General features: G+C 32.8%; 2 protein-coding genes, 1 long non-coding RNA gene and 1 pseudogene across 3 annotated transcripts; 1 reads left to right on the forward strand and 3 right to left on the reverse strand.

Moving 5' to 3' along the window:
* Window positions 1-225: 225 nt before the first annotated feature.
* On the reverse strand, window positions 226-910 carry LOC11444349 (uncharacterized). Its single transcript, XR_003012949.2, has 2 exons — window positions 727-910; window positions 226-624 (listed from the first exon to the last, which is right to left on the reverse strand). It is a non-coding gene; the product is annotated as an uncharacterized lncRNA (long non-coding RNA).
* Window positions 911-6,301: 5,391 nt separating this feature from the next.
* Window positions 6,302-13,180, reverse strand: LOC11443597 (uncharacterized). The gene is made up of 9 exons (XM_003619122.4): window positions 12,886-13,180; window positions 11,719-11,851; window positions 11,490-11,594; window positions 10,502-10,882; window positions 9,708-10,262; window positions 8,578-9,363; window positions 7,644-8,501; window positions 7,127-7,555; window positions 6,302-6,740 (listed from the first exon to the last, which is right to left on the reverse strand). Exons 1-9 carry the CDS (start codon window positions 12,997-12,999, stop codon window positions 6,565-6,567), a joined length of 3,537 nt encoding a protein of 1,178 aa, XP_003619170.1. The 5' UTR covers window positions 13,000-13,180; the 3' UTR covers window positions 6,302-6,564.
* Window positions 13,181-14,316: 1,136 nt separating this feature from the next.
* LOC120575942 (uncharacterized) lies at window positions 14,317-15,327 on the reverse strand. The gene is made up of 2 exons (XM_039826835.1): window positions 15,119-15,327; window positions 14,317-14,670 (listed from the first exon to the last, which is right to left on the reverse strand). The coding sequence occupies exons 1-2, from the start codon at window positions 15,315-15,317 to the stop codon at window positions 14,495-14,497; spliced, it is 375 nt and encodes a 124-aa protein (XP_039682769.1). The 5' UTR covers window positions 15,318-15,327; the 3' UTR covers window positions 14,317-14,494.
* Window positions 15,328-24,532: 9,205 nt separating this feature from the next.
* Window positions 24,533-25,360, forward strand: LOC11439647 (chlorophyll a-b binding protein of LHCII type 1-like; annotated as a pseudogene).
* Window positions 25,361-26,213: the final 853 nt, after the last annotated feature.

The following is a 26,213-nucleotide window of genomic DNA, read 5'->3' on the forward strand; positions in this document are numbered from 1 at the left end:
TGGAGTCTAGATTAGGGCTCTGACTTAGAACTTTTGTGTTTTGTATTAATTATATTATGTTGGATTTTATGGAGACTATGTTATCATATTTGATGTATCCGAGATTGAATTATGTTGTTGAGACTTTAATATAATTTTGGAGTTTGCTGTTTATTCTGCTGCATAACTTTGTTGAAAAATATATTATGCATGTTTTGGAGTTTTATTGACGTGGCACCTTGAGCATAATATGAATTATTGGTTGTATTTATATTAAGTATTATTGATGGGGATCAAGGGTGTTACACAATCCCTAAATTACACACTCAGAGGTAACATAATTATGTTTTGACTTAACTATTCACTAATAGAAAAAGCAAAATTAGAGAGAGAAATTAGTGACGAAAAAAGTGAAATTCCTCAGTAGTTTCCTCATCGCAAATCTCAGTGACATAATTAGAGAGGGATTTCATAATTTTCCTCGCTAAATTTCCCACACTAATTATTGTTCTTTAATAGTGATTATTAATTAAAAATAAAAGTAATGACAATGTCTACTAAAACTTTTACCAAAACACTTCGCAACCATAGGAATCGGTTTTTCCACCTTTGGACAATCATCAACAGTAACACAAGGAAGCTTAGCTGCATTGTCAAATAATAAAAAAATATGTTACTAAAAGGTGATAAAGTATTATTCATAAGAAAATATTTAAAAAGTTGTAAATGGTGTGAAAAATATTGTACTTATTTGTGCTTCAACAAACAATAGATAAAGAAAGATGATCAAAGCATAAACAAATATTATTAGTTGAGCCATATTTTTCATCTTTAACATGAAATTTTTATCGTTTGATAAGTAAAATATCAATGCTATGTTAGCTTTACTTAAATACTCTTTAGCACTTAGGAGTTGTAAGAATTAATTTATAAAATTACAATTAATATTGTAATTAACTTTACGCAATACCCTTCTACTCATTATTATTATTTTTTATTAAACTTCATTCTATATAACTTTTATTTATATTTTGGCCTTTCGTTAAAGATAGTAATGAAAGATGAGAAACATATATGTATAAAAAAACATATTGAAGAGGTGACAACACATTTTTTATTAATTTAAAAAAAAAAATCCTTTGGATGATATTCCTTTTACAATGTTTTATATCAAAATAGTACTTTTTGAGGAATAGGAGTGTCAACCGAAGGAAGTGCGAAGCAAATGTTATAGTGGTTCGGTGTGGATCACCCTATTCATCGACCCACGAGAGTACAAGATTGTTACACCTAATGGTTTGATGGTAGGATAAACATTGGATCGTGTAGAGGAATCATATGTGCTCTGAATGTACTATTTGGTGCATCATGGCTCTTATTTGAGTTGTGAGGTGTAAACAGAAACAACATGCAAAAAACCACACTAATGGAGAAGGTAAGAGAAGAAAAGTAGACAACAATCACTGAGAAAATAACAGATAAACGCAGACAAACCACGAGGTGTGGGAAGGACACAATGAAGAAGAAAATAGAAGAAACCTAGATTCGCATTCACAGAAAGAAATCATCTGACATGTGAGATTTAAAGAATTCAAGAGTGATGTGTGGAGCCATGGCAAATGTGTGATTTTGCGGCAAATGGAAAGAGGAAGCAGTAAGATCGTAAGATGATTTCTAATTGTTAAGATCGTAAGATCGTAAGATGATTTCTAATTGTTAAGATCGTAAGATCGTAAGCAGGGGAAAAAGTGTCACGTGAGTTTCTAATTGTTATATTTAGCAAGACATGTGAGCCGTAGGATTTGTTTAATTTAGCGGTTGAGATTTGGTGTAAGTCTTTGGACTTACACCTGGTGTCAACGGATCCTGTCTATATATATATATATATATATATATATATATATATATATATATATATATATATATATATATGTTATGCAGACACACAAAAATACTACCACAACTCTAAAGTTGGTGTACACAAATTAACTGTTTCATATGCCGTTGATCACAAGTAAGAAGATTGGAAAAATGTATTACTTATTTGTGGTAGTTTCATTTCTGGCAATTATCACTCTCACCGTTAGAATATTTGACATCCGTCGTCAAAAACCAATTAAGATCCCAGAAATACCACACATACAACCTCCAAAGATATTCCGGCCCCGCCACCAATGTCCTAAGATGCTGTTTTTAGTTCTCTTTCACTATATATATATATATATATATATATATATATATATATATATATATATATATATATATATAAAGAAAAGATAAAATTACACCGATGTACTCCCTCTCTGTTTTTTATTATAAGCAAATTCTATGAAGTGAACCTCGACTTGTGGTGTTCTATTATTTCTTCTTTGTACGCTCATGCTATGTTTTGTTTTCAAACTTAGGAAAAGATTTTCAAAAAACCCAACATAATTCAACACCCCCTCTCCCCATAAAATCTTAAACTTCTGTGTCTAAGTAAATTTTGTGTGATTATAGTTAAAATCTCTTAAAAATACAAGGAGGCTATACTAGCCTCGGTTTGTGAAGTGAACCTAGACTTGTGGTGTTCTCTGGCTGTACGCTCATGCTATGTGTTGTTTTGTGGTTTTTTTTTTTTTTGTCAAGTTGTTTGATTGCTCAACTCATATGATATAAGTGTGGAGAAGTGAAGAATTAGGGTTTGAATTTTGACCCCTGCATTCTATTGTTCATAAAACTATCAACTGAGTTGCTTTCAAATGACGACTTTTCCTTTTCAATTGGGACATTGTAAAGGAAATTAAACATGAGAATTTTTTTTTACTAAAATAAAACTATTGGACTTACAATCCTTAAAAAAAAAAAAAAAAACTATTGGATTTACAAATCAAAACCACGTGAAGAAGAAACATCATCCCATATAACAGAAGTAGCATTATCCCAACTTTTTAGACATTTCCAGGAAGCTAAAGATGCTTCTCTAAGAAGCAGTTGTTTTGCATCCCCAACTAACAATCCATTAAACTTGGTCAATGTTTATAATGCATACATAGGGATAGTGGACATGTAACAACTTTGTCAATATTTTTTCTTTGTTTAGGCTAACTTGGTCAATATTTTTATAAATAAACATTTCAATGTACTTCCGGTTGAGTAAAGATCCTCTCCATTTATAATATTGTAAGAGTCTAGTGTCCTCTTTACCAAATCTAGCATTGAGTTGTTGCAATTATAAAAATTCAGCATTTTTTTAATTCTATCATAGGTAGGTTGGTGTAGCTATAGCCACATCATGTCTTAACGTAGATCTGTTTAGGCCTATAAAAAAAGTATAAAAAAGATTTATTTTATTTTTTAGTTAATTAATCTAGTGGCTAGAGATTTATAAAAGTTAAATATTTCTTTAAAAATTTTGGATAGGTTGGTGTAACTATAGCCACATCATACCTTAACGCATGTCCATTCAGGCCAATAAAAAAGATCTAACAGAGTTTTATTTTTAATGGTTAGAGATTCACCTTTTTAAGATCTAACAAAGATTTATTTCATGTAGACACACAAAAATACTACCACAACTCTAAAAAAAATGTACACAAGTAAGAAGGTTGGAAAAATGTATTACTTATCTGTGATAGCTTCATTTCTGGTAGTTATCACTCTCACCATGGCAGTGAATATTACTGGTCTCAACCCTAAACAAAAGGAAGCAGGTCAAAAGCCTAATAGGATCCCAGGAATACCACACATACAGCCTCCAAATATATTCCGGCGCCCCCCTCCAATGTCCTAAGATACTGTTTTTGGTCTCTCTTTGAGAGATTTTGTGCTTCTGTAGTTTGGTTTTTTTTTTAGTTGGGAGCTTTTTGTTTTTTATTTTGGTGGTCCTGGGTAGTGTTAGTACTAAGCTTTATATAAATGGTTGAGAACTAATGCAAGTATTTAGACTTACACCTGATGTCAACGGATCCTTATTGATCTCTTATATATATATATTGAGAGAGAGAGAGAGACAGGATCCGTTGACACCAGGTGTTAACGAATTCGTAATTTGTTGACACTAAATTTTAACCGTTGATTTCTTTTGATCTGAAGACTTATATTTGCTCATTTAAAAAATCATCTGAACCATTCTCACATGATTATGGTCTTGTCATTTTCTGTCTCTTCTCAAAATACGAAGATAGTGATGCCTTTCTTATCCATGAATGCCATGAATATATGCAATTGCATCTTCTCTGCCATTGAAAGAGATCAAATTACCCTGATGTAATGTTACACTGCTCAATATCAATATATTACTCGGTACTTATTTTTTAAATTTAATTGTTGGATTGTAAGTTTATACAATACAAATCATCCATGTAAAATTTTACACAAATTAATCTAAAATTATTTGATATGTTATTGAAATGCACCAAGATTAATGGTATTCAAAAAAACGTGCAAACCTTTAAGATATTGACGCTTCTCCGAGGAAAAGTGATGAGCTCGACTTTGATCAAATCGGGAGTTTTAGAACCAAATTTAACAATATGTAGGGGATCATCATCCAATAGAACTTAGTAAAATCCTTCATGAGGAATCGGTCTCTATTTTACTCGTGGCCTCGTATCGATGTTTTGCCTTCCTCTTCGTTGGTGTGTTTCCAACCGTCAAAAATACCCCTTTAGACTCTTTGTTTGTTATATCGACTATTTGTCTCTTTCGGTGGTTAACCGTTAATGAATAGTCAAGGCTCTTAATATCACTTGCTAGTCTATATGACGAATACAAGAGATAGCTACAGGGAAGGTGGATAGCTTTTTTGGATTGAAATGGTTTGTAAAAGCGTGTGGTTGAAAAACCTTAAAATATTATAATGACTATTGGAATTAGCTTGAATGTGATGATAGAATTAAAACAATGTAGAGAAATAAGACTTCAATTATGAATAAGGAATTCACTTATAAATCTTATTAAAGAATTCAACAATCAATACACAATTCAAATCACAAAACTAAACTATCTCAAACCAAAACAATTTATAACAAATCACATTAACTATGAACTTGAAAACGTGATATATAAATGAATTAGGTTGAAGCTAATTTCCAAGTTTGATTGTGAACAAGTTAAGGATTTAAAGATCTCAATTGAGGAAATTGAGATTGGGTTAAAATGAAATAAAAACTTCACAATCAAATGATTAATGCTTCAATGACGAAATTCATATATCACAACTGATGCTGAAAGTAAAAAGATAAAGAGAAGGACAGCGAGATTTATAGAGGTTCCTCCTTACAAAGATTCCTTCAATACCATATCTTCAATGTTAAGCAATCACACAAGATCCAATCTTCAAAACCTCTTGGAAAGCCACAGAGTCTTCGAATCTCAAGCTTCCGTGCAATCCCTTGAACTTCTACTCCGAGAATCTTGAATAGATGAGAAAGAACCCCCATAATTCCATTTGGAGGTTTAAAGAGCCTACTTTTCCTTTAGGTCCTAGATCCACCACCAAGACCCTTGAGAGAAACCAATCTTAGAAGTGCTATAGCACCCTAACAATTGTAGTCTCACACTCTAATATAGTTCGTATAAAATGTGTTAAATCTAAAGATGTATAGAGAAAGGGTTTGGAGATTTCATAATCTATTTGCAAATTGATTCAATGAATAGGAAAGTATGTGAGTAGAAGTATACACATAAGTGTGCGTGAAAAATAGTTGATTTTATTCACAAGACAACAAGCTTGAATCGAATCATAAAAAGTATGATACGATTCAAATAGTGTAAAAAGAGAGAATCTGGAGAACATGAAGATTGATACGAATCACATGAACAATGAATCATATCAGGAAATTTCCTCATGAAGTTTGAATTGATTCAAATAGACAAGAGTTTGAATCATATCATGAAACCTAGATGAAGTTTGATACAATTCAAAGAACACTGATACGTATCAACTAAGCCAAAAACATATTGAAGGGATAAATTGAATCAATTCAAAAACTTCAAGGAAAGTTCTGAATCGTATCAACATCATCAAAATACCAATGGAACCCGAGTAGAGGAATGATACAATTCATAAATGTTTGGTAACACTTGAATCGAATTAAACACTCACAAAAGCATAATTTGCGAAAAAAACTTGACTCCAAAGACACTCCTAAACACAGGACACTATTGTAGAGGACCTGAAATCATGGATTAACTAGGGTGCTTTCACAATTGAGCTAATTAAACAAAGGCAAAGAAACATAAAACAACATCTAAATAAAAACATCACCAAAACCTAAACTAAAAGATTAAAGGAGCAACTACAGAAATGTCAATATCTATGTCAAGTCTAATAGATATATTTGACAATGTTTCATACCAAAATATAAACTTTAGTATGCATTACAACTCCACAATATTGTACATTTCACATGCAAAATGTGAAAATCTCAATCTTATCATAAAAAGAGCTAAGCAATAAGCATTAAAAAGAACTTACACTTAACACCAATAGTCATCATAAATCATAAACTTCCAATACTAAAAAGCATGACCATCAAATAATAGTAACATGATCATTCACCAAATTATAAACAATAACCAACACTACATTTACTTAACAGTTCAATTCTGCTTAAGATCTTGAAGAGGTTGCCTCTTAGCAAATTTATTCCTAGACATCACTGACCCAACTTTATCCTCCTTGTCAAATTTAATGTTCTCTTTATGTATCATTGGTGTAGCCTTTGATGGTGAGACCAACTTCTTTTGATAAGCATCTTCATCTCCAGAAGCAGTGTCTATAAATCAAGGTTTACAAAAATGTCGATTAATTCCTATACCGAAACAGACGCATATACAATGTTTTATAAAAAGGTCTGCAGCTGCATGAACTGCAGTCGCTTATTTCCATGTGTCTGGTTTTCATTATCACTTCAACTAACAAACATAAAATAAGTTTTCCAATATTTTCCACATAGTTTTCGTTTACAGTCTTTGAAAACAGATTTAACACATTTTCAGAAATTTTCAAAATGTCAAAACATTGTTTTTAAAAATGCACTCTTCATATCTTGTAAACGAGGCAATAAAATTTAAACCACGGCAGCAATTTAAAACATATATTGAATGCATTAACACTTGAATAGAGGTCGAAACGCAGTTCCTTGCTCAATTTATACTTTACCTGAAGGAAAAAGTTGTTGAAGTCTGAAATTGCTCAACTCCATTTCATTAGTTTGAGGCACAGTTGAAACAAGCTCATCTTTCACATCCTCGTCTGAATTTGCATCACCCCTCTTCCTTTTCCGGCTCGCCGTTTCACTAGGTTCATCTTCTGCTCCAACACCATCATGAACATTAGAGTTCTCAAAAAAGTTCATACCTTCTCCCTGACTGTTTACCTTCTCCATCGTGTCAATTTGCATGCTTTCATTCATGTTACAAGTTTCCATAACAACATCTCCAAGTGTATTTGGATCAAAACATGTTTCAGCCTCGAAGCCTTTATTAGTTGAAGCTTCAAAGTCATTAGCGGAAAATCCAATGCACTCCTTAGGATCTGCAACCATACATGCCTTTTCTGATGATCTCAACATCTCTTCTTCACAAACATCTGCATGTGAAGATAAAATTTATATCATGGAAAAATATTTATATAAGCTATGAATAACAATATATTTATAAACAAAACTGCATTATACCTAATGCTGCCATGGGATAAGTATTAAGACCGCTACTAGAATGCAATTCACCGGTTGTCATAGATAGATCTTGTGTACCATCTGAATATTGAAAACTTGATGAATTACCTTCATATGAAATTTTTTGCATAGACTCATTGTTCTTCCCATCAATATTCTTAGCAACAATGGATTCATCAGGGAAACAAAAGGCATCAACTCCAGATTCACTTTTTCCAGATCCACAATGCATAATTTTATCATCGGGCTTTTGAACTTCATCATCAAAATATGAACTGAAATCCCCTAGAGAATCATGTAGAAGATTAAAATCATTTACGATTGACCCTTGAGGGGTTTTGATGCTACTTGAATTTAGAGCTTCATCTTTGCACGCAGTTTCACAGTCATCTTCAAGAAGGTCAAATTCTACTTCTGCCAACTTTTTACCAAATTCTTCTGATAATTTAACACTTGGTGCATGACTCTCATATGGAAGATTTTCCATAGACACATTGGTTTTTGCATCAGTATCCTCAGCAGCAATGGATTTCTCATGGGAGTACAAGATATCAATTCCAAATCCACAATTTCCGAGATCGTAGTCTCCATTGTGCATAACATTATCATCAGATTTTTGAACTTGTCCTCCCACCAAAGGTGAACTCGATTCTACCGGAGAAACATGTAAAAGGTCAGCATTGTTAACATTTGATCCATGAGGACTATCAATGCTACCTTGGTTTATAGCTTCTTTGGTACCGTTGCCAGTTTCAAAAACATCTTCAACAAGATCAAATTTATCATCCACGTCCGCCACTTCTTCCTCCATCAAATCATCAGCAGGTGCTTCTGAAACAACCTTTACACCGCTTGTATCTGCATTTTTAGAAGCAGTGCATAAATTATATGTACATAATGACCATAAATTATTTGGCAAAACAAATAAATTTACCTGTGGCAGCCATTTTGTGAACAGCAAGATCATTAGTCTCAACTTCACGTAATGGATCAATTGACAGAAACTGAACTGATGAATTTTCAAAACTAGACGAATGAACTGCATCTAGAATTTCTTCAACAGTCAAATTGGTGTCCTCGTCAATATTTTTCGCACCAGTTGATGCATTGAGGCAGACTGTAGCATCTTCCGATAGAACACAATTATTATCATCCAATTTGTGAAGTTGTTCAACCAAACAGCCACTTGATTCCTTTGGAGAAACATGAGGGCTATTTATGCCACAATTGTTAACATCTTCATCGCAACCATTGCCACTTCCACAGATATCTTGATGATCTATTTCATCATCCCCGTTTGCAACTTGTCCCTCTATCAAATCATTACCCAATTCTTCTGAAACAGACGGAGTAAGATCCTCATCGTCGTTCATGTCAACTGCACTAGGGTCTGGATTCCAACCTTCACCGGGATCAATATTCTCTTTATTGGCATGGATCTGCAAACTTTCTTCCGAATCACTTGCTGATGTCCCTGGACTACTTAGCATAGTGGGAGAAAAATCCATCGTTTTCTCTTGATCATGATCATCTTGCTCCTGATTAACGCCAATCTGTAAGTTTTCCTCCACATCACAAATGGCAATATCTCTTGGTGTCGGTGAATTACTTAGAAGTTTGGTAGATGAACCAATCAATTTCTCTGATGTGGTGGTTATACTCATCTTCTGTGAAGATTCAAAGTTCACTCCACTTGTAGCTGCATTTTTAGTAGCAGTGTCTGAAATATTAAGGATAGAGGGATTATAAACTCATTCCTCCTATACCTAAATTGTTGTTAAGAAAACAATTTCACAAATTAATGACGATTGAAAAATAAAAAATCATGCAAGTGCTCTGATTAAGCAGTTAACTATATCACACACAGCTAATTAAAACTTCCAATAACAACAAAATGAAATACAAGGTGATTCTGTGATGCAGCTATATGGTAGTTCCATCAAACTCCAAAATTTAATGATAATTCAATGAAAATTGACATTTTTCTAAATCATCTTATATGGAACCTGTCATATTCAATTTACCTTTTCACACATAAATATTTGGGGAAACAAATCAATATACCTGTGACATTCAATTCATGAACATCGAGATTACTCGTCTCTACTTCATTAGGATCAATAGGCAGAACTTGAACTGGTGCCCCATCAGAATCTTCAAAACTAGATGAATGAACCTCATCTAGAGTGTCTTGAACAGCCACATTAGTGTTCTCGTCGGTATTTTCCACACATGTCGATGCATCAAGGCACATTGCAGCAGGTTCGTCCATAGCACCATTGTTATCATCCAAATTTTGAACTTGTTCAACCGAACGGCCACTGGATTCCTTGGAAGAAACATCTAAAGAATTCACACTATACAAGGATTTATCACTCACTATCTCAGCTTCTCCCTCAACCATATTTTCATCTTCACTTGGTGTTGCATGATGCACGTCCTGATTGTCTTTATTTTTCTCCTTATTGTCACTTATTTGCAATGTTTCCTCCACATACAAGGATTCAATATCATCTCCTTCAGGTGGTGATTTCAACTTAGACTCTTCTAGACCTTGACTCATCTTTTGCGAAGACACTGATCTCACTTCATGGGCATCAGCATTTCCAGAAACAGTGCCTAAAGTATAAAGGTTTGAGATATCAATATAAACTAATTGCAACAAAATAAACTATAGCACTTGCCTATATCAAGGTCTACAAGATAACAAATAAATGTGTCGAAGAACTGTACAACAAAATAAAGGATTAGGGGGATTAAGACATTCTACTTGCAGAAAGATTAGAAAACCAAAAGTTTTTATCAGACAAAATTGTAGATTACAAAATTTCAGTATAATTCGAAAAACTTTTCTATACCTGAATCAACCTTGTGATCGGACTTGACTTCACTTAGTGGAGTAGTTAAAATTTGATCGGGTTCCTCATCTAGTTTTTCTGCTTCATCTCCAACATTTTCAGTTTCACTCGTATCTTCATCAACATCAATCTGTTCACGCAACATCTCATGCTCTACATCCACCATATTTGCATCTTCACTTGATGATGCAAAATGCAATTCTTGATTGTCTTCATTTTTCTCCTTTTTGACACTCACTTGCATGCTTTCCTGTACGTTAACGGATCCAATGTCATCTCCTTCAGATGGTGAGTTCAACTTAGACTCCTCTATACCATGACTCGTCTTTTGCAAAGATGCTGAGTTCACTTCACAAGCGTCTGCATTCCCAACAGCGGACCCTAAAATATAAAGGATTGAGATTGAGATATTATAAATTAACTCCAACAAAATCAACTACAGTACTTGTCTATATCAAAATGAAAGAGATAACAAGTAAACTGATGCGTGGAAAAATTGTTCAAAAAAATCAATAATTAACATTCAACACATCAAGAAATTATCAAAAAAGTTTATGTGGTGATATATTATCATTCATCAGATGGAAAATATTTACAATATATACTAGTAGAAAGATTAGTACATACACCGAAAGATGTTATAACAACAATCGAGGATAAAATTGAAAATCAAACATTGTACACCAAAAATTGTAATTGCCTTTATAAACAGTCATAGACTAGATTAAAACTGTTGAGTATGGCTCAATCAAGGTATGGTTCATGGGCATTGTCGCAATCTGAATCATAGTGCTATATATATTATATGGCTTGTAACACTGAAACCTTAATTTCAATCAAGAAATTTACGGAACTATAGTTGCTCTATAAGTAGGCACCAGTGGTCGAACTGTGTGAACAAAGTTCGTGTCTCATTGTGTTGCGATTTTCATTTCCTAGTTGCTGTTCTAACACAAAGTTTGCGTAAAATTTAAATGAAGTTCTATACCTGAATCAACATTGTGATCAGACTTGACCTCACTTAACTGATCTGGTTCCTCCTCCAGCTTATGTTCATCCCTCAAATCCTTAGAATCATTCCCAGCAACAGTATCTATAAAGATAAAAGTTTGAAATTTTGAAACTAATATTCTTATAAAAACAAAAAATAGATACAAAACTACCATAGAAATTCATTAAATATAAATGGTATTGTTCTAGCAACAGCTTTGATATACCTAAAGCTTCCATTTGAACATCATCAGCACCACTGTCTGAGTCCAAGTCTATAACTTCAACATTTAATTTGTCTTTATCGGCACCTCCATCGGCTTGTAACTTGGGTGGTGCAGGATTTTGATTTTCTTTTCCCTGTATGCATAATTAAACAGAATCAACAACTAAAAGATATAATCACGTCAGACACCGGGACACATGACACAGACACGGAAAACAACACTAACACAGACACGTTGACACCGATGAAATTTTGAAAATATGACATAACTCAGTCTTTTTTTTTTTTTGAATGGAAAATATATATATATATATATATATATATATATATATATATATATATATATATATATATATAAGGAGAGAGAAAAGAGTACAGAATATACAAATGAAGCCCCCGAAACGGTGACATAACTCAATCTAATCACAAATGTCACTGTTCTGTCAGTGTCGGACACCACTAGGACACATTTTCAATCAGAAGTATCGGTGCAACAGAGAACTAAATTATTCTCAAAATTACCAACTCAGAACATATGAAAAAACAAATTTAAACAGCTTAAATAGTCCACAATAGTTTAAGAAGTCCCTGATCTAGAAATAGTTAAAAATAGTCTAATAGTCCATATTTGAGGGATTAAATTAAGTTTCACATATTCTTGGAGAGTAAGGTCCTGTTTGTCTCATACTATACAAAAAAAAGTATTTTTTATAAAATAAAATAAAAACGAAGGTGATTTTGTCATTTATAATTTGAAGTTATTTTTTTATCGATTTCTTAAAGAAACAAACTATTTTAGATTTTTTTTTTTGCAAATTCACATTTTTAAATTATAAAAAAAAAAAACCAAAAACAAACGGATCAAAACTTAAAAAGTGATTATCTTCAAAAAGATTAGATTTTTAATAAAAATGATGATTATTTATAACACAAAATAGTGAAGGAAAACAACGTGATTATTACATTCATAACAAACATGTTCTAAGAAGAAAAAACATTTTAACAAACCCTATAAATCAAAACAACTAAACAACAAAGAAAAATTAAAACTTGACAAAAGGGTCAACGAAAAATATAATTTTTATCAAACCGAAAATTATATTCACAAAAAAACTAAAAAAAAAAAAAATTGAAAATTTGAGAAAAGGGTATAAAAAAAATAAAAAACCTGATATATCAAAGAAAGTTGTTTGGCCATTTCTATGTTCTTCAAATTCGCAGGAATCCCATGTTTCTTGCAATAACTCTGAAGTTTCTTTCTCTTCATTGCAAAAAAATCCATCTTTTTTTCTTCTCTGTTTTGTTTCAAACAACAACAACAAGAAGGAATGTTTTTGAATGAAAATTGGTAGGAAAAAGATAAGGTTTTGATTTTGAAGAAGACGAGAATAATAAGGTTTGTGGATTTGGTTTTGTTTTGAAATTTGAAACGGTTCTGTTTCCCGCTATTATAAGTTAAACGAGAACAAGAATATTCCTTCTCTTTCTGTACACCGACGGTATACGTGTATGCCACTTTTACACTTTTATACAAGATAAATATTTACGTACCATGATTTTTTTATTTTTTTGGTGCAAACGTACTATGATTTTATTACATGTGTAAAAAATGTAATAAATCCCAGTGTTTGCTTTAATAATTGTGTGTTGTCTAGTCGTCCACTGTTTGCTTTAATAATTATCTGTGACTTATTTCATATACTATTTGAAGGTCTATCTCCATTCGTTGGAATGTGTGCCCATTATTTCACATACTATTTGCTTTAATAATTATCCCCACTATTTACTTTAATACAATACAATAACTTATTTTGAATCTGTCAGTGTCCACCACACAATGTACTTATATATAGAGACTCATATCTATTTCCAACTTCACAAATCTCATTCATATCTACTTCCAATATCACAAATCTCATTCAATATATTTCCAATATCACAAAACTATTCAATCTACTTCCAATATCACAAAAAAATATTGTGTGTTGTGTGCTTAGTTTGGTGTTGAGTGTAGTTGAATGGTTTTAACCATTGTATATGGTCTAATAAATAAGCATTAAAAAGAACTTGCATCATTCACCAAAATACTATCAGTAACCAAAAAACACTACTCAGACTGTTAAGTTCAATTCTGATGAAGATCTTGAAGTAACACTATCAGTAATACGGTTTCTTTCACTTTTAAAACAATATTATCTAATAATTTTAACTCTCTAGACAAGTGTACATTAAATAGAGAATAAAAAATAACAACACAATGTATGACAATTTTCAGCAACAACTAAGAGATGGTGATGTCAAAGTTATAACCACAGCATATAAAAAACTATAAGTGAAGAGTTATTCCATGTAAAACTAAAATTTTCTAAAATTAGACTATCCAAAAAACACTGATACTTGAAATTAGAGACGAGTTTAGTGTCCAACATGTGTCAGTGTTGCATTGAGTTATTCCATGTAAAACTAATATTTTCTAAAATTAGACTATCAATACAGCACTGATACTTCAATTTAGAGACGAGTTTAGTGTCCAACATGTGTCAATGTTGCATTGAGTTACTACATTTCTCATATCATTACCGTTGTCGAAATGCCAACATCAGTGTCAAGTCTAATATATATCAGTGACAATGTTTCATACCAAAATATGAACTTTAGCATGCATTACATCTCAACAATATTGTACATTTCACATGCAGAATGTGAAAATCTCAGTCTTATAATAAAAGGAGTTAAGCAATATGCATTAAAAAAAAACTTCCACTTAACACAAAAGTTCAACTCTGCTTAAGATCTTGAAGAGGTTGCCTCTTAGCAAATTTATTCCTAGACATCACTGACCCAACTTCTTCCTTCTTGTCAAATTTAATGTTCTCTTTATGTATCATTGGTGTAGCCTTTGATGGTGAGTCCAACTTCTTAGGATAAGCATCTTCATCTCCAGAAGCAGTTTCTATAAATCAAGGTTTACAAAAAGATCGATTAATTCCTACCGAAACAGTTGCTTATGCAATGTTTAAAAAGGTCTGCAACCGCAATCTGAACTGCATCAAACGTATTTAACTACAGCATAAGGGTCTGTTTATTCTCATGTGTCTCGTTTACATTTTCACTTCAACTAATGAACATTGAGGAAATGCATTTTGCTCGTAATTTTCTTTTGCAATTTTTAAAAACAGATTGAATTCATTTTCAAAAATTTTGAAAATGTCAAAACATGGTTTTCATTCATTCTGAAAATGAATTCTTCACAATTTAAAGTGAACATAAATGTAATAAAATGGAAATTAAATATTTTCACAAAGTAACCGGGACAATGCAATTGCGACCACGACTTCGATTTAAAACATTTGTTGAATAAAAATTCAAATGCATTTGCTTACTCAAAATTTAAACTTTACCTGAAGCAAAAAGTTGATGAAGGCTGAAGTTGCTTGATTCCATTTCACTAGTTGGAACAATCTCATCTTTCACTTCCTCGTCTGAATTTGCATCACTCCTCTTCCATTTCCGGCTCGCTGTTTCACTAGGTTGATTTTCATCTTCTGCTCCAACTCCACCAACACCATCATGAACATCAAAGTTCTCAAAAAAGTTCATACCTTCTCCCTGATTGTTTTCCTTCTCCATCATTTCATCAATCTGCATGCTTTCAATCATGTTACAAGTTTCCATACCAACTTCTTCAAGTGTATTTGGATCAAAACATGGTTCAACCTCAAAGCCTTTATTAGTTGAAGCTTCAATGTAATTAGGAGAAAATCCAATGCATTCGTCAGGATCTGCAGCAATGCAAGACTTTTCTGATGATTTCAGCATCGCTTCACAAGTATCTGCATGTGAAGATAGAGGATTAAGAAAGAATGCAATAAAATATTATATCATGGAAACTTATTTATATAAGCTATGAATAACAATATATTTAAAAAATATATAATGAACACTTGATGAATTACCTTCATATGAAAAATTTTGCATGGACTCATTGTTCTTCCCATCAGTATTCTTAGCAACAACGGATTCATCAGGGAAACAAAAATCATCAACTCCAGATTCACTTTTTCCAGATCCACAATGCATAATTTTATCATCAGGCTTTTGAACTTCTCCATCAAAATATGAACTAAAATCCCCTAAAGAATCATGTAGAAGATTAAAATCATTTACGATTGACCGTTGAGGGCTTTTGATGCTATTTGAATTTAGAGCTTCATCTTTACACTTTGCACTTTCACAGTCATCTTCAAGGTTAAATTCTACTTCCACCAACATTTCACCAAATTCTGCTGAAGCAGCCAGTTGAAGATCCTCCACATCTGAGTATTTCCCACTTGGTGAATGACCGTCATATGGATGATTTTCCGTAGACATGATGGTTTTGTCATCAGTATCCTCAGCAAAAATGGATTTATCATGGGAGCAAAAGACATCAACTGCAAATCCACAATTTCCGAGATCGTAGTCTCCACCGTGCATAACATTATCATCAGCTTTATGAAAAGGTGAACTCGATTCCACCGGAGAAACATGTAAAAGATCAACATCCTTTATGTTCGATCCAAGAGGGGTATAGATGCTACCTTGCTTTCTAGCTTCATTGCTACCGTTGCTAGTTTCAGAAACATCTTCAAGAAGATCAAATTTATCATCCACATCCTCAACTTCCTTCACCAAATCATTAGCAAGTGCGTCTGAAACAACCTTTACTCTGCTTGTATCTGCATTTGAAGGAGCAGTGCATAAAATATCAAGGTTAGAGAGATTATAAGCTCATTTGTATAAAACAGTGTGAAAAGGTTAAGAAATCAAGCTAATATGTACATACTATGACCATAAATTATCTGGCAAAACAAATACATTTACCTGTAACAACCATTTTGTGAACAGCAGGATTATTATTAGTCTCAAATTAATTAAATAGTAATAGCAGAAAGACACGTAGTGTTTGTTTGTCTACAATTATTTTAATTTTCTCGACATTTATGACACCAATTATTGTTTAATACCTTCATAAATAGTTAGAGATAATAGTAAATTATACATATCGATTATCAATACACCAAATGGTGGGACCCCTTCCTGGACCCTGCGTATGCGGGAGCTTCAGTGCACCGGGTTGCCCTTTTTATACATATCAATTATCAAAAACTATGAGTAAACTTCAAAAAACTTCCCTATACCTGAATCAATGTGATGAAAATTAAGATCACTTGGTGTTGCTGGAGACAAGTCTTGATTGTCTTCAATTTGGTCATTATCAAACTTGTGATCAGACTTGACACCATCTAGTTCAGCACTCACACTGGTCTTCTCATCAGAATCCTTCTCGGCAGTATCTAGAAATATAAAGTTTGAAAATGTATAAATAATTAAGGCTAAAATATGGTTTTGGTCCCTGCAAATATGCCTCGTTTAGGTTTTAGTCCCTATAAAAATAATTTGATGTTTTTGGTCCCTGCAAATATGTCTCGTTTTGGTTTTGGTCCCTGACCCCACTTTTGTGATGATTTGCACACGTGGGACTGAACCCATTTATTAGAAAATTAGTCCCTGCAAAATTTTTTAATTTTTAAAAAGGTCCCTGCAAAATATTTTGTTTTTGAAAATAGTCCCTCCAAGGACTATTTTCAAAAATAAATTATTTTACATGGACCAAAAACAACAATTTTATTTTACAGGGATTAAAACCAGACATATTTGCAGGGACCAAAACCTTATTTTAGCCAATAATTAATGATCCTATATAAACAAAAATATATGAGGAATTGCTCAAAAGAATGAATTCGATATTATAGTTAAATTCAATTATTTAGTTAGGAATATGATAGTGTTTCGATTTTTAGACTACACTGAACCCATTTCTAGCAATTGTTTGTTTGGATTATTTATTTATGAATGAATATATACATGACATAAATGTTGATCTGTCATAGCATTTTTGAAGCAATCACATTCACAGATTGCAAGCAAATTCACACCAGCCATGTTCCACCAGTAAATGAATGCATCAAATTTTTTAGGCTAAATCCAACTTATATACCAGCAAAAAGTTTAGTACACCAAAGTTTACTATAAGATTAGTCATTGGTCATGGATAAATTGAAAATAAAAAATTCAAAAACAGAGAAAATAAAAGCTGTTTCAATTATAGATTATCAACTACAAAAAACTCTTTCACTTCACTAGGATCAACTTCAAAAAACTTCTCTATACCTGAATCAACAGTCATGATGTTCTCGTCAATCTTTTTCACTTCACTAGGATCAACTTGCTCCTCATCGACACCAATTGACATGCTTTCCTCCCCATCACAAAAATCAATATCTCTCGGTGTCACTGGATTATTTAGCAGCCTTGTAGATGAACCATTCATTTTCTCTGAAGCTGGACTTGTATTCTTTTGTAAAGATTCAAACTTCACTCCACGACCACTTGTAAATGCAATTTTAGTAGCAGTGCCTAAAGTATCCAAGGTTAGAATGATTATAAACTCATTTCTATAAAACAATGTTAAAAGGTTAAGAAATCTTGCTAATGTGTACACTATTGACCATAAATTATTTAGTGAAACAAATCAATATACCTGTGACAACCATTTCTTGAACATCAAGATCAGTAGTCCTCACTTCAGTTGGCAAAAACTGAGCTGGTGTCCCATCTGAATCTTCAAAGTTAGATAAAAGAACCTCATGTAGAATATCTTCAAAAGCCACATCTGTGTTCTCATCAGTATTTTTCACTTGACTGTGATCAACTTCCTCCTCATTGACACCAATCTGCATGTTTTCCTCCCCATCAGAAAATCCAATATCTATTGGTGTCACTGAAATGTTTTGCAGATTGGCAGATGAACCAATCACTTTCTCTGAAACTGGACTGACATTCACCTTTTGTGAACATTCAAACTTCACTCGACTTGTATCTGCATATGTAGTATCAGTGCCTGAAATATTAAGGTTAGAGATATTATAAACTCATTCCTAGAAAACCAAGGCTGAAAAAAATTACAACATTATAGCATGTAATTTTCAATAAAAAACCAATTATATCAATATACCTGTGACAACCATTTTGTGATGACCGAGATCACTAGTCTCTACTTCATTGGTTGGATCAGTAGGCAGAACTTGAAGTGCTGTCCCATCTGAATCATCAAAACTACACGAACAAACCTCATCTAGATTATCTTCAACAGGCACATCGGTGTTCTCATCAGTATTTTTCGCACATGTGGACACATCAAAGCACATTGCAGCAGCTTCAACTTGAACACAATTATTATAATCCAAATTGGGAACGTGTTCAACCAAACGGGGACTTGCACCTTCATCATTCACATTCTCCATGGTTTTTCCTTGAAGATTACTGATCTGATCTATTTTTTCAGCTTCAATTTTTTTATTTTCACTTGTATCTTCCTGAACATTAGTTTTTTCACTTGATACTTCAACTTCTCTCCCAACCATATTTTCATCCTCGCTTGGTGCTGCAGGAAAGATACATACACCGAAAGTCGTTAAAAAAAACGTCAATGATAAAATTGAAAATAAAAATCTACAATATACCTAGAATGTAGCTACTATAGATCGTTGATACTTCGAGTAAAATTGCAGAAAAAAAAAATATACCTGAATCAACCTTGTGATCAGACTTGACTTCACTTGGTGGAGTAGTTAGAAATTGATGTGGTTCCTCGTCTAGTAAATGGTCAGCAACACTATCTATAAATATAAACGTGCAAAAATTTATAAACTAATTAATATTTTTATTAAAACAAAAATGAAATATCAAACGACCAAAGAAGTGGCATTTTAATAGTCATATAAGCCCATAGCTTTGTTATACCTGAAGCTTCCATTTGAACATTATCCGTACTAACACCAATCTGCGAGCTTCCCTCCACATCACAAAATCCAATATTTCTTGGTGTTACTGACTTAATTAGCGACTTGGTAGATGAACCAATTATTTCCCCTGAAGCTGGACTTATACTCATCTTTTTTGAAGACTCAGCACTTGTAGTAGCAGTGCCTAAAATATCCAAGGTTAGAAAATATGATAAACTCATTTGTATAAAACAATGTTAATAGATTGAGAAATCTTTCTAATATGTACACTATGACCATAGATTATTTCACGAAACAAATCAACTTACCTGCGACAGCCAGTTTGTGAGCATCGATATTACTTGTCTCAACATCATTTAATGGACCTTTCGCACCCGAAGATGTATCAACACATGTTGTAGCATCTTGTGATTTGTGAACTTGATCAACTGAATAGTCACTGTATTCCATTGGAGAAACATATAAAAGATTCACATTCTCTATGATTGACCTCTGATGGACATCAGTATATTCACTCGACATCTCAAATGCTCCCATCATCATATAGTTGCCAAATTGTTCCAAAACAATTCCACTTTCAGTTGGTGTAGCAAGATTCAATTCAAGATATTCTTCAATTTGCTGCTTATTAACACTTCCAACATTATCACTTCTTTCAGGTGGCGATTTCATTTTGTACTCTTCTCCACCTCGACCCGTCTTTTGCGAAGATCTTGACTTCACATCACTGCCATCAACATGTCCAACAGCAGTGCCTAAAATATAAAGGTTTGAGATGACATCATAAAATAATAAACCAATTTGGAACAAAATCAACTATAGGATTGTTTATGTCAAGGTGTAAAAGATAACAAGTAAAATCATGCGTAAAAGAAATGTTAAAAAAAAAAAAACAGGAAAAGTTTAGTGCAGCAAAAGCTGTTGTAGGAACAGTCAAATATAAAAATTGAATAGTTATAGATTGTACATTACAAACTGTGGTAACATTCATATACCTGACTCAACCATGTGATGGATATTAAGATCAGACATGGCTTCACTTAGTTGACAAGTAGCTTGAAATTGATTCGGTTCCTCGTCTGGTAAATTTTCAACGCCTAAATCGGTCTTCTTGTTAAAATCATTCCCAGCAATAGTATCTAGAAAATTAATATTGACACAATAGTGTTTGTTTGTCTACATTTTTTTCAAATTTTCTCGACATTTATGACACCAATTATTTTTAACTACCTTCATAAAGAGTTACAGATTGTAATTTATACATATCAATATCAATCATCAAAAACTATGAGTAAACTTCAAAAAACTTCCCTATACCTGAATGAACGATGTGATGAACATTAAGATCAATTGGTGTTAATGAATACAATTCTTGATTGTCTTCAATTCGCTCCTTATTAACACTCATTGGCATATTTTTCTTCACATTCTCATCGCTTCTTTCACAAGGCAATTTTGTCTTGGACACTTCTTGACACTCATCTTTTGAGAAGATGCTGACATCTGCATTTTCACCAGGAATGCTTAAAAATTAATTCCCATAACACTTGTTTACAACAAACTGTAAAAGATAACAAATAAATTGATGTATCGAAATAATGTTCAAAAAATTCAAGGATTAAGAAATCTTACTAGCAGAATGATTAATACACGAAAAGTGGTTATAAGACCAATCATGGTTTCCTTTGATTATAAAAAATTGTACACTAAAAACTGTTATTCCCATTATAATTAATAGTAGTAGATTCTAAACTGAGTAAAATTCAAAAAACTTTTCCATACCTGAATCAACCTCATGATGAATATTAAGATCAGACTGGACTATACATTGATCTGAATGTTCAGCTCTTACATTGTTCATCTCATCAGAATCCTTCTCAGCAACAACATCTATAGATATAAAGTTTCAAAATTTATAAATAAACTATAAACTATAAAAGCAAAAATCAAATACAAAACTAGTAACATAGAATTTGATATACCTGAAACTTCCATTTGAACATCGGTATCACTATCAGAGTCCAATATTATAATTTCAACAGGTTTTTTGATTTTATCGGATTGTAACTTGCGTGACACGTGATTTGTATTCTCTTCTCCCTGTATGCATAAGAAAACCAAACCAACAACTAAGTAAATGAATAACACAAGAGTAAAGATTACTTAGTCCCCAAGAAATAGTGTGCAATTTTGTTTTGCAAATAGTCTTCAAAATTAACAATTTCATAACACATTAGCCCCTAACAAAATTTAAACAACAAAAATAGTCTAATTATAAATTCTAATGTCCTAAGTTATTTATTTATTATTTATTTAGTACTCCCTCTAGAATGAAATATAAGCAAATGTGATAGTTATTTTTTACAGAGGCAAATGTGGTAGTTGAAAAGTCAATGTATATCGGCTTTTCAATTACCCCTTTTTGCTTATATTTCATTTCGAAGGGATAACTAGTATTTTCAGATAGGTTAAATTACACCAGAGGTCCTTTAAGTTTGATGTTTGTAATAGATTGGTCTTTTGAATTATTTTGGTCATACATAAGTTCTTTAAGTTTGAGGTTTATAACAGATTGATTTTAGTTATTTTGGTCCCACATAAGTTATTTAAGTTTGTAAACATTTTCAATTTAGTCTGTCTGCGACAACATCGTTTTGGTTAGCATAAAAACTAAATTGAAAAAGTTCACAAACTTAAAGAACTTATGTGTGACAAAAATAACTTAAATGACCAATCTGTTACAAACTAAAACTTAAAGGATTTATGTGTGACAAAAATAATTAAAAGGACTATTCTGTTACAATCCTCAAACTTAAAAGACCTCCGGTGAAATTTAGCCTTTTAGATATTATCAAAAGGTAAATGGATTTGCTTTGTTGGTGTAAAGGTATTTTAGACATAAAATTATAAAACTTGACAAAACCATAACAAGCTTAAGAAAACTTATAAAAGTGATTCTTTAAAAAAATGATTTTTTTTATGGGTTTAGCTTAATAATCTAATCTACTTTTCTGTTCCCAACATTCATAACAAACAAGCATATTATTATAAGATGAAAAACGTGATTTTTACCAAACCCTATACAATTCTTATTCAACAATCAAAACAACAACAAAAAACAAGAGAAAAAAAAAAATCAAAACTTGAGAAAAAGGGTCTCAGAAAATAAACCTTATGAATCAAATAAAAATATGATTTTAAAAAAAAAAAAACAATTCTAATTACCAAAAAAGAAAATAAAAAATTGAGAAAAATAAGAACCTTATAAAGCAAAGTAAGTTGTCTAGCCATTTCGACATTCTTCAAATTCGCAGGAATCCCGTGTTTCTTACAAAAGCTCTGAAGTTTTTTTCTCTTCATTGCATAAAAATCCATCTTTTTTTTCAACAAGTTTTTGATGAAAGTTTTGAGTTTTAACGGTTCAGTTTCCCGCTATGGCTTTGGAAATGAACTAAGTGTAATGGTTATTGGTTCATGTACGTATTTATAGCACCCCACTTTAATGGATTCATGTTCTGCGCGTATTTTGAAAGGTGACTCTTGAGAGTTGAGATTATTAATCGACTCCGTCCATTTCAAAATACTCCACTCACTTGTTTCAAAATAATTGATTCATTTTATTCTTCGTATAATTCTACTTAATAATACTAATTTTATCATTTCTGATTTGATATGTTTTATTTTCCATTTATCAATTATAGTTGATAAGTCAGCTTATAGTTGATTGTTTTTTTTGAAAGGAGCTTATAGTTGATTGTCTTACCAAACCGACCGTGAATGAATGCAAGTATATAGCAAAGTTACAACTCCTACTTATGCAGTGAAGCTACAACTTTCACTGCATAAGTAGCCCGATTAACTCACCATGTAAAGAAAATAACAACCAAATATTCTTCATCAAATGATGAAGATATAGCGTCGAATCCTTCTACAATGGTTAGATGCAAGTATTATGTATCTAATCTCAGATAGTGTGTAGGTTAGTCCAGTTCAATGTTTTTTCAAGAAAGGTGGAGTTATTGTGGTCGAGAATGATAAAGATATGAACATAGCTAGTTCCACATAGAAGTTGCAAAAGGACACTGAAAGAACAAATGCTCAGAAGTTTCTACTTGCTTGCAACACAAGTTACAAATAGATAGGCTCAATTTTCTTGGTTGAACTTAAATTGCATTGTTTTGTGACTTATTATGGATATTTTAAAATATGTTACAAGTTTTATAACATGTGTTGTTGTATTTCAAAAAAAAAAAAAGTGTTGTCACGTTTTCGTGCCTCAGTGTGTTATTTTAATAAACTGTACCAATACAATAATATATTGTAAAATAAAAATTATATTCATAAATTAGACATCCAGAGTCTTTTCAAAGAATGATCATTTATTAAAATTTACCATCTTTTGATATTTTAATAAAATCTCCAATTTAAAGAATAGGTTCTAAAATTCCTGCCTCATAATTATCTAATTACACCCCTAAAAAAAAACTATCTAATTACATGTATCTTTTTGTTTAATTTGTGTCGTAATTGCATGTCATTTTTCATTATTATATATGGTTAAAATTTCAAGTGACTATTGCATAATGAATGACATTTATTTTATAAAAATAGGACCATTGCACTATTGTTCCCCAATCTTTGTATGTACATCTATTTGTTATACCCTATAAAAAACTAATCTATCCAAAATCATACATGGCAATTTGGTATTGGATGAAATAAATACTTAATGATATTAGGGTTGATCATCTTATATGTGTTGTACTAGTAAGGGAAATAAATGATCTGATAAATGGTTTGGTATAAGAAGCAAGAGGACAAAAGCAATGCTCCAAACCAATACAAATTTAGATAAAGATCTTCGAAAGATAGGAACCCTTACCTTCTTTTTTGACATATATAATGCTCAACTGACCCGATTACAAGCATCAACAATAACCTCTCTCTTCACTTTCTATTATAGTTTTCATTTGGTTTAAGTTTAATTGCCACTAGATTTCTACAATGGCTGCCTCAACAATGTCTCTCTCTTCTTCATCATTGGTTGGAAAGGCAATCAAACTTAACCCCTCTACCCAAGACCTTGGTATTGGAAGGGTCACCATGAAAAAACAACCACAAAGAAAGTTTCTTCAGGAAGTCCATGGTATGGTCCAGACCGTGTCAAGTACCTGGGCCCATTCTTTGGTGAGGCCCCATCTTACTTGACTGGTGAATTCCCTGGTGATTATGGTTGGAATACTGCTGGACTTTCTGCTGATCCAGAGACATTTGCAAAAAACCGTGAACTTGAGGTTATCCACTCTAGATGGGCCATGTTCGAGCCCTAGGTTGTGTGTTCCCTTAGTTGTTGGCGCGTAATGGCGTCACATTTGGCGAAGTCGGTGGTTCAAGGCCAGGTCCCAAATCTTTAGTGAGGGTGGGCTAGACTATTTGGGCAACCCAAGTCTTGTACATGCACAAAGCATCCTTGCCATATGGGCCTGCCAAGTTATCTTGATGGGTGCTGTTGAGGGTTACCGTATTGCTGGTGGACCTCTTGGTGAGGTGATTGACCCACTCTACCCAGGTGGTAGCTTCGACCCATTGGGTCTCGCCGATGACCCAGAAGCTTTTGTAGAGTTGAAAGTGAAAGAGATTAAGAATGGTAGGTTAGCCATGTTTTCTATGTTTGGATTCTTCGTTCAAGCCATTGTGACCGGAAAGGGACCTTTGGAAAACCTTGCTGACCACCTCGCAGACCCGGTCAACAACAACGCTTGGGCCTTTGCTACAAACTTTGTTCTTGGAAAGTGAGAAATAAATTAACAAATAACCAAAAATTATATGTGAATTTGAGTGTTGAATTTATAGTTTTGTGAAATATCTATCGGAATGTTGAAAGAATGTGAATTACATACACCCTCCGGTCACAAATATAAGCAAAAATTCATGTTTTAGGTTCATTCAATAAATGATGTATGTGGTCTTTATGGTTAGGGTTGGGAATAGGCCAGGCCAGGCCAGGCTTTGATAGGCCTGAGCCTGGCCTACGAAAAATTTTGCAGGCCTGAGCCTGGCCTATGGCCTTTCATAGGCCTATTTTTTTGGCCTGGCCTGGCCTATTTAAAAGCCTGGCCTGGCCTGAAAGCCTATTTACAGGCCTACTTACTATTAAAGTCACTAAACATTCCATTTTAGCTACTTTTAAATAGGCTTAATAGGCCTCCAAGCCTATTTCAGTGTAGGACTTGTCTATCACTACTATAAGGCCTTAAAAGCCTATTTCACTATAAAGCTTTAAAGCCTATTAAAAAAGTCCACTATGAAGCCTAACATGCATAAACAGGCCGGCCTATTAGGCTTCATAGGCTTTTTTGATAGCCTAAGCCTGGCCTATTTACTTAAATAGGCTTTTTAAAAAGCCTAAGCCTAGCCTTTTTAATAAACAGGCCAGGCCAGACCAGGCTTAAACAGGCCAGGCCATAGGCCCCTGTAGGCCGGCCTGGCCTATTCCCAACCCTATTTATGGTAGACAACATACATCATTTATTGAATGAATCTAAAATATAAATTTTTGTTTATATTTGTGACCGGAGGGTGTATGATATGTTTTCTTTGTTCAAACTCCTATTGTTTAAGCACTTCAATGATCAAGGTAATTGACATT

This window comes from Medicago truncatula, chromosome 6 (assembly GCF_003473485.1).
Source record: "Medicago truncatula cultivar Jemalong A17 chromosome 6, MtrunA17r5.0-ANR, whole genome shotgun sequence".
Lineage (NCBI taxonomy): Eukaryota > Viridiplantae > Streptophyta > Magnoliopsida > Fabales > Fabaceae > Medicago > Medicago truncatula.

Excerpts from the sequence above, each read along its gene's own strand:
- LOC11443597 (XM_003619122.4), bottom strand. The coding sequence starts at position 12,999 with ATGGATTTTTTTGCAATGAAGAGAAAGAAACTTCAGAGTTATTGCAAG. Across the intron at positions 10,883-11,489 it reads TGATCACAATGTTGATTCAG|GGTCCGCTGTTGGGAATGCA; the intron begins GTATAGAACTTC and ends TTTATATTTTAG. Across the intron at positions 10,263-10,501 it reads CGATCACAAGGTTGATTCAG|GCACTGTTTCTGGAAATGCT; the intron begins GTATAGAAAAGT and ends TTTATACTTTAG.
- LOC120575942 (XM_039826835.1), bottom strand. The coding sequence starts at position 15,317 with ATGAACTTTTTTGAGAACTTTGATGTTCATGATGGTGTTGGTGGAGTT. Across the intron at positions 14,671-15,118 it reads TCATCAACTTTTTGCTTCAG|AAACTGCTTCTGGAGATGAA; the intron begins GTAAAGTTTAAA and ends CTTGATTTATAG.